The sequence below is a fragment of the Bison bison genome, unplaced genomic scaffold (genome assembly GCF_000754665.1).
Source record: "Bison bison bison isolate TAMUID 2011002044 unplaced genomic scaffold, Bison_UMD1.0 scf7180017864213, whole genome shotgun sequence".
NCBI lineage: Eukaryota > Metazoa > Chordata > Mammalia > Artiodactyla > Bovidae > Bison > Bison bison.
This window is the reverse complement of record NW_011494785.1, coordinates 3227146-3236209: the sequence shown is the minus strand read 5'-3', so window position 1 is coordinate 3236209 and position 9064 is coordinate 3227146. Positions and strand designations below refer to the sequence as shown.

At 60.2% G+C, this 9064-nt stretch overlaps 1 protein-coding gene across 4 annotated transcripts in view; it reads right to left on the bottom strand.

Annotated features, from left to right (window-relative positions):
- The window catches only part of TSPAN11 (tetraspanin 11), a 62761-nt gene that overhangs the window by 5243 nt on the left and 48454 nt on the right, over window positions 1–9064 (bottom strand). For 3 of the 4 annotated variants that reach the window (XM_010844998.1, XM_010845001.1, XM_010845000.1), the window contains exons 4-7: window positions 6114–6188; window positions 4847–4951; window positions 3545–3703; window positions 3061–3147 (exon numbers count right to left, since the gene is read on the bottom strand). In XM_010844998.1, coding sequence (XP_010843300.1) covers window positions 3061–3147; window positions 3545–3703; window positions 4847–4951; window positions 6114–6188 — 426 coding nt within the window. The remainder of the gene's footprint in view (window positions 1–3060; window positions 3148–3544; window positions 3704–4846; window positions 4952–6113; window positions 6189–9064) is intronic. The other variant, XM_010845002.1, reaches the window with a different exon arrangement.

The window sequence follows — 9064 nt, the reverse complement described above, 5'->3', positions numbered from 1 at the left end:
GGGAGCAGGAGCAGGCGGGGGGCGGGGCAGGGCGGGCTGCTGGGCCCCGCCTTTGTGAGGCCCAGGCGCCTGACCTTGGCACTGTGGCCAGGGTGCCGGCTGCAGATGGAGTTCTCGTTGTGCTGGAGTTCAGCCTGGCCTTAGACCTTTCAAAGCTCACCAGGTGACCCCAACGTGCAGCCCTGGCTGAGGATCAGAGCCTGGAGGCTCCGGGAGGCCTGTCCCTTCTTGCGTCCTGGCCATTTAGCCTGCCAGCATCTCCGCAGGCAGACCAGTGCCTGGTCTGCGAGTCTGGGAGGCAGCACATGGTGTCTGGCTGAAAGCAGGTTTGCTCCGTTCATCGTCGTTTCCTGCTTGGTCTTCAGAGAATTCATGAGACACCCAGGAACCGCAGCACCTCCGTCTCACTGAGGTGTGCTCTTTCCTGGAAAACCACGGGAGGCTATTCTGGACCGCTGTCACAACAGTCTCCTGACTCCTGCTTCCTTCCATCAGGTCAGCTCTGGGCTCATGTTGAATAAACTGGGCTCCTGGGTGAGATTCCCACCGATGAGAGAACGTGCTTGCTGTGTGCTAAGTCGCTTCAGTCATGTCCTTGCAACCCTATGCACTGTAGCTCGCCAGGCTCCTCTGTCTGTGGGGATTCTCCAGACAAGGATACTGGAGTGGATTGTCATTTCCTCCTCCGGGGGATTTTCCCAATCCAGGGATCGAACTCACCTCTCTTATATCTCCTGCATTGGCAGGCAGGTTCTTTACCACTAGGTGCCACTGGGGAAGCCACGATGAGAGAACACTGCTGCTTAAAAAGGTTTGCAGACCTCCCACTCCTCCATGTTACAAGTAAGGGAACTGAGGCTCTGGAGGGAGGGTGGCCCCCTCAGATCACATGGAAGAGGAAGCTTTGTCTACAACGGGGGCCTCCGACTCTCAGGCATCACCCTCCCACCCCGTTCCTGGAGGCAGGGGGACAGGACATCTTGGCCTTGTATCTCCTGGGCCTGGGGATTTCCAAGGTGCCAGGTCAGTGTGAGTGGGGAAGGTTTCTGGGTGCTGGGTGGAGAATGACAGCCTGGGGGCCCAGCTGGCCCGAGCCCCTCCTCAAGGTCGGGTGGTAGTTCCAGCACTGGACGGCAGGGGGCGATGGAGCCTGAGGCTTGGTTGCTGTAGCAGAATGGATGGAATGGACAGAGAAAATGGGCCAGGGATGGGTCCCTGGTGGTGGCCCAGCGACGCTCTCTCGGGGACAGGAGCACATTTCTGCAGGGCACTGTGAAGGATGAGTTGCCCATGATGGAGTCATTGAGGGGCTGTGGGCACTGCCTGGTGACCCGACCTCCTTGGAATTACTCCTACGGCTGGACTTGCCTGACCTCAGACTCGGTGGTCATCCCATTCCATGCCCTTGGCCTCACTGCCCTTGTCTTCAGCTTCAGGCTTTGAGGGCAGAGGTCAGGAGGAAACAGATGGAGAGTGAAGCCCAGATCCAGTCAGTGTCTGCAGAGCAGGCCCCCAACACCTGAAGTGGGCAGGAGGTGTCTGGAAAGCTGGGGTGAGGGAGGCACAGCAGCGGAGCACCCCCTCCCCAGTCAGGCTGGCACTCCCAGGCGTCAGTGCATTGGGCAGGAGACCTGCCTGGGTAGGTATGAAGGGGCCGTGTGAGTGCCCCCCAGACCCGCTGCGCCTGCACTTGAGTCGGGGGTGAAGGGGACGGGCTGGTCTGGCCAGGAAACCACCAGCTCTCTTGAGAGATGCCATGCCCACATGGAAACGATAACGTGGTGGGTACCATTTCCCGAGCAGCTGCTGTCCGTTTGCGATGAGCTGAGTGATTGATGTGCACACTGGTCACTGATCTGATATGACCAGCCCCGTTTACAAATGAGGACCTGAGGCTCAGAGATGGAACGGCTGGTCCCCTCCAGAGGGTGGGCCATCTCCCACCCACCCGGGGTTGCAGCCAGGTCCCCTGGGTGCACAGATGGAGATGGTGATCAGAAGGAACCCTACCCGGGGAGGCTCCCAAGCTAACGACTGCCACCACCCCAACTCTTTCCATGGACCCTGCATCAGGGACAGAGCCTGGGAGAACAAAGGATCAGGAGCCAGGGGCCTGGTGCCAGCTCAGGGAGTGAGACCCTCGGGCCATCGGCTCTCTGATCTGCTGGCCTGGATAAGCCCTGGCCATGGCAGGATTGGAGGAGAGCACTCAGGGAGGCCTTACGTGAGCCAGGTATCTCCTTTCCCACCGACACCTCTCGTGGCTGGGAATGAGCTTCTTGCTGTGGATGAAGGCCCTGAGGGGTGGGGAAGTGACCTCTCAAGTCGCACAGGAGCAGGGGCTGGACGGGACGGGTCCTGTGATGCCGGCCTCTGCTCTGACCTCCCAGGATGGGGATTCGGGGGTGACACTTTGGGGTGAATCAGCTCCTCTACCTCTGCCGGGCAAGGTGGGCCTGCAGAATCCTTACTCACTGCATCTGCCCCTGGTGAGTCCACTCCCTCCACCTTCGACAGGACCCCTGGGTGGTGGCTGGGAGAGGGGTGTGAGTGATGAAATGGAGCAAAAGCATCAGTCATCCTTGGAGCATGGAGCTGGGTGTACACAGGGGTGCACACCCCCCCCCCAGGGGTACACACACACACATCACACACAGAGGAACGAGTGCGCGTCCATGCACGAACGTATACACACATGCACAGCACACCTGAACACATACGTGCATCCAGCCCCGACCACGTACACCCGGGTACATGCAGACACACCCACGGACCCCACGCACACCACAGCAGGCCAGCGTGCACACACGGAGTGCATGCACATACCTGCACCCACACTCCCGCTCCTCCCAGGTCTTTGTTCCTGACAAGTTCCCAGGGCCTTTTCCTTCATGTTTTCTGGGGGAAGAGAGTGACCTTGGCTGCAGAGGGGATAGATGGGAGAGGAGAGGGCAGGCTAGGCAGGGGCGGGCAGAAGGCCAAGAGCTGAGATCTCAGCCAGTGAGAGAGGGGTTCGGGGCTCCAGACACCACCCCCCCTAGAATCCTCACTCCAACTCACCTGCAGGCAGGCCACCCCGATCCCCACGGCCCCCATGAGCAGCAGGTGATCAGCCAGGAACTGCTCCAGCTTGCTGATGCAGCCTCCCTGGAAGGCAGGTAGGCAGGTCACACACACACACACACACACACATACACACACACACACTCTCACACACACACACTCACACACACACACACACACACACACACGTTGGCCCGGAAGTAGGTGAGGACAGGGAGGAAACGCTGGTGGGGGCTGCTCCCCGCTGAGGGAGGCCAGACACTTAAAGGGCCAAGTCTAGCCTCTCAAGTACCCATGGGCTTCTTAGTGACCCAGGGGCACGCTATGAAGTCCCCAGATCTCCCTGGAGCAGCTGCGGCCCCCAGACTTTGTGGGGACCTTTGAAGGCCCATGGCCATCTTGTGGTCAGAGAGTAAGTGTGATCTCCACCACTCCGCCCACCTGCCCAGCCTTTCTGGGCCCCACAGGACGGGGCACTCACCTCCACCTTGTAGATGTTGGAGGGGTGTGCCCGCTGGCCACAGCGTGCCACCACCGTCTTGCAGCAGCTGTCCGGCACCCGGCGGCCCTCAGCCTCTGGAGACAGGATATAGCTGCTCTGCAGCCAGTCGGCTGAGCTGTTGCTCCCGCAGCATTTGAACTGAGGGGGAGAGGCAGAGGCTGCAGGTGAGGAGGGAGCCTGGGCCCCACCCCAGCCCTTCAGTTACGGGGCCGCAGGACAGTGTTCAGATCCTAATCTCATCCCTATTTGCTGGAGACTTTTCGCTTCCCCTGTTTTGAGCAGGGACCTGGCTCTGGGGGGACCTTCTCTCTAGGCAAGTGGGGAGCTGGCTGCAGGAACCTGATGGCCACCTCTTCGGGGCACCCTTGTCCTTTAAGGAGATTGTGCTGGGTGTCCTGGGGGCAGGGAGGATCTGGGAAAAGATGGGTGGGGGGTGGGTGCTGGCAGGTCCTCGAGGGAGGAGGGCTGTGTATCCCTGTGTGGCAGGCCCAGGGCAGCACCAAACCACCAGGGCGTGGGCTCCTGGTCATCCAGGGAGACAGGACCCCCAGGACAGGGACCCAAGCCTTGCCAGAGGCTCAGGTGTCCCCGATCCAGACCTCGAAGCTTCAGCGCCCCCAGACCTGCAAGACACAGAGATGTCCCAGAGGCCACTGGATGGGCAGGTCAGTGCTGGAAAGGCTGGTGTGCGTGCTGCATAAAGCCGAGGTCTTACATTTGGATGTGAAGAGCCATGTGTGGCCACTGGCGACCATGTTGGCCTGAGGTCCACGTGCCCCTCCCCTACCTCTGCAGGACTGCGGGCCTCACTGGGGGATTGCGCGTCCCTTCTTTGCAAGGAGAGACCCCCCCCATCCCCCGAGTTCTGCCTGATGATAACTGGGAAATTGTTACAGCTGCTTTTCTGAAACACTCTGCCTGTTGCAGTTCACTCTCCCGGAGCCACAGCCATCAGTTCCCCAGGGAGGAAGGAGGAGGCCCGCTGATGGGAAGAGCCTGGATCCTGGCACGGCCAGCTTGCTGCCCACCAGGTACCCAGAGGGGAATGCAGAGGAAAGGGAGGAACGGACGAACCAGGACCCAGGAAGCACTCTCATGTAGGAGGGCCTTCTAGGGGGCTGCGGTTAACGCTTCCATACCCTGTGACGCTTCATTTCAGAGACGTGGCAAGTTAGGCTCAGAGAAGGCGAGTAACCTGCCCAGGGCCACACAGATGGGCAGGGACAGAGACAGGTTGGGAACTGTGTCTGCGTGGCCTTCAGGCCCCAGGGCGACGCTTACATCCTGCTGTAGACGGTCCACAGACGCTGTGATTTCTGCGGCACCCGGCTGCCTGTAGTTCTCGGCCAGGGTCCGAGTCAAGTGCTGCTTCAGCTCGTCGCTCAGCTGAGGAGCATGGAGAGAGACGGTGCATCAGCAGAACCACCCACCGACTGCCCCCAGGCCCCTCTAAGGCCATGCCTCCTTCATCTGGCATCGCATCCTTAGAGATGCCACTCAGGTGTCACCTTCTCCAGGAAGCCCTCTCTGACTGCCCAGGACCAGGGGACCATGGGAAGGAGGCTGCACAGAAGGCAGGATCTGTGAAGATGGTGTTGCAAAGGCTGTTACCCTGTGTCAGGGCGGAGTGTGATGGATGGAAATGGGAGACAGGTGGGGGACCACAGTTCCAGGCTGGTGGGATGGCAAAGGGGAGGCCGGGCACTAGGTGACTTTAGATAATCCTTTGGTACCCAGGGATTGGTTCCGGGGCCAGCATGGGTCTTCCATGGATGCTCAAGTCCCTTATATAAGATGGTGCAGTGTTTGCATATCACTTATGCGCACCCTCCTGTACACTTGAGTCATCTCTAGATTACTGACAATACCTAATGCCATGTAAACACTGTAGAAACAGCTGTAAATTCAATGTAATGCTACATAAACACTTGTGCATAGCAAATTCAAGTTCTGCTTTAGGGAGCTTTCTGAAGTTTTTTTCTGAATAGTTTTGATCCAAGCTTGGTTGGATCTGTGAATCTGGAACCCATGATCATTTTGATTACAAGGTGATATTCAAAATAGGGCTTTCCTGGTGGCTCAGTGGCAAAGAATCTGCCTGCAATGCAAGAGACTCAGGTTCAATCCCCAGGTTGGGAAGATTCCCTGGAGAATGGCAACCCATTCCAGTATTCTCGCCTGAAAAATTTCATGGACAGAGGAGCCTGGCAGGCCACAGTCCATGCGGTTGCAAAGAGTCAGACACGACTGAGCATGCACGTGTGCATTCAAAATATTTACATAGTTATCTGAGGATATCTGTCAGTCACATGGGCGCTGGTATGAAAGGACAATGTGGTCATCTGTCTGTATGAGCTGAGTATCACCCCTGAGTCACAGAGCGCCCAGTGGGAGGGCTCTGACTACCTCTTCCTTGTCCAGAGCAGGCAGGGGAGGCCTGGGATCACCCGTGTGTCACTGCCTCCCTGCCCCTGTGCGCCCCTCTCACTATGGTCCCTCCCGGGGGTGCTGATGGGTAAAGTAAAGACAAGGAGAGCGTTCCACTCACCCTCTGGTAGTACACGTGGGCCAGGACCCCCGCCACCAGCTCAACGAGGAAGATCGCCAGCAACAGGCAGAAATACTAGAAGCAAGGAGAGAAGGCAGTCGCCGGGGGAGGGTCAGGCCTGGGCGGCCAGCTGGCCCCTCAGGACCCCTGACAAACACTTCTCCAGAACAATGGGGACCCCCGTCCCTCACAGCATCTTCTGGACACACCCACCTCTCTTGGCTGCCAGCCTGGAGTTCCCCTCTCAACCCTTCATGCACTGATCTGCTACCAGTGTTGGTTAAATACCTACCATGTGCCAGGTATGGTAGAGTAAGGCAATTATTGCCCTCAATTATTGGTGGAGGGGACAGATAAGTATGTGATCACAAAGTTGTGTTATAAATGCTACTATGGGGCAAGCTCTAGAAACTATGGAAGGCCCAGGTTGCAGGGAGCAGTCAGAGTGGGCTTCCTGGAGGAGGTGACACCTGAGTAGTATCTCTGAGAATGAGATGCCAGGTGAAGGAGAAGGGATGCACGTTCTAGGTGGAGGGGAGAACATGGGGAAGCCTGGAGGGTGTACAGCGCTCGGGGGAGGTGGGGCTGGAGTTCAGGGAGTGGAGAGAGAGGCAAGGCTGAGTATATAGAGGCCGGCTGGGCAGCAACAGCTGAGGCTGGGAAACAGCAAAGTGGAGATCCTGAGAAAGGTGCTGCCTTGTCTTTTTCCAGCTCTGCAGGGCCCTGCCAGGGCTCTAAACCCCTCTCAGCACCACTCTGCACGTCACAGCCCTGCCAGCTGGGTTCCAGGCTGTGCACTCGCAGTGACTGCGGGATGACAGGTCTGCACCCCTCTCCCACACCCGCCTGGTGTCACTGCCTGTCCTGCAGTGTTCTTGCAGGAGTCAGGGGGTCGGGATTGCCTGCCCGGAGGCATGTGGCCGGGAGGGACAGGGAGGGGGGCTGAGGGAGGATGGGCAGGAAGGGGCCCCTCCCCCAGCCCTAACTAGTGCTGCCTCCTTCTCCAGGGGGAACTGCCTACCCACCTACCACTGGGTCACTGGACTCCAGGGAAGGCTCAGCCTGGGGGTGAATGTGGGAACCAGCATTCATCAGGCAGGGGACGGGAGGAGGACAGGAAGGGGTACAAGTGGGAAGGAGACCACGCAGGGCCTGGCCTGCGTGGGGCAAGTTCTGGGGTGATGCTGGTCCACGGGGCTGCAGGGCTAGCTTGACCACCTCCCAGCCCCTGGGGCAGCTGGCACAGAGGAATAACTTTCCACTGAGAGCCAGGCTTCCATTCAAGCTGAGTAAATCACCCCCTTCCCCACAGCCATCTTCCTGGGTCCCGCCCTCCCAGCATCAGAGCTGCCAGCAGGGCCCCAAGTATGGGTGGGATGGGGCCCAAGGCAAGAGCACAGCGGGGGTCCCTGGTCCCCCTTCTCCACCCACCCCCAGGGTCAGGCTGGAGGCTGCTCAGAGGTCTGTGGATGTGCCCTTGCTGCTAGAGGAACCTCTGGGATACGGGGCCTGGATACAGGGCCTGGAAACCCAAGCAGCAGTGATGGGACATTGGCTGACGTCCAGGCTCAAGTCCAGGCTCAGCCACTGGCTGGTTCCACGGGGGGGCGGCCTGGTGCCTTTCGTGAAGCGATGATGTGGCGTAGCGAGTGGGGGGCTGGAACCAGCCTCCCCACCCACCTAAACCCAGGCAGCCAGGCCTGTGTGGCTGAACCAGCGGTTGGGATGACGGCACTAGCCTGCCGCCCCCTCCACCCTCCTCTAGCAGGTGAGAGCCCCTGTTGCCCTGCCTGCCTGGCACTGAGACCACCCTCCTGCCACCTGGCCCCTACTCGCAGTGACCGCTCCCAGGCTTCCTGAGTGCACACCGGGGCCCTCGGTGCTGGGAGGTCCAGCGCCCCTCCAGCCACAGGTCACGTGGGAGGGTGGACCGTGATGCCCCCGGGACATCACTGCTACAGTTGCTCCCGAAGCCGGGCTGGCGCAGAGGGCTGATGGGAAGGGAGGGGACCCAGCCACATCCTGACGCAATGGCAGGCTAAATGAGTACCTGCCAGTCACTCAGAACCACCCTGAGGCATCAAGCGGGTGTCAAACCTGCGACCTGCGACCTGCGACAGCTGTCAGGAGGGAGGGGACTGTTCCCAAGAGGCTTCCAGGCTCCCTCCCACCGGCGCCCCGGATGTGAAGATGCCTCCGCAAGGGGAGTGAGGGTCCGGCCGGCCGGGGCTCGGGGGATGGACAGCGGGTGCCAGCGGCGGGGTGATCAGGGAGCAGGGCGCTGGCTCCAGGCAGCAGCTTTGGCGGTCGCAGGCGTGTCACCTGCGCGGGGGAGGCCCTGAGTCACAGCTCAGGGTGACAGTCCCTGGGGTGGGAAAGGGTCGTGCTCATTGGGACCCTCCTGCACGGAGATCCTCCCACACAGGGAGCCTGGCAGCCTGGCTTCTAGAGCGGGGCTGGCTGTAGCCTGGGCATGAGGGGCCAGGCTGGGGCGGGGGGCTCTGCCATCAGGGGCCACGAGCTGTAACACGCCTCATCGTTGCACCCCGTCTCACACTCCACCACGCCTGCCCTGACTCCCTGGGTCCAGCCACATCATCCTAGCACTCCCACAGCACAGAAGTCTGTGTAGACAGTCCCCGAACCCAGGCCCAGCCTCCCAGTCTTTCTTCGCCCTGTTCCCAGGCCTCCCTGGCCTTCCACTTGCAGCTCATCACAGCCCCCCGAAGAACCCACCCTGGGTCCCAGCCCCAGCGCCTCAGCGCTTCACCTGCCTCGTCTCCTGACGACAACGCCTGTTTTGCTTCTCCCCTTGACCAGGCCCTGGTCCTCCACTGCGGCTTCCCCTGCCCACCTCCCGGTCCTCAGGCAGGAGTCCACAAGTGCGTGAGTGGCCTCCACTGGGTGAGGGGCGCGACGTCCCCCGCCGCTCCCTGGAGGCTGCATCAGCG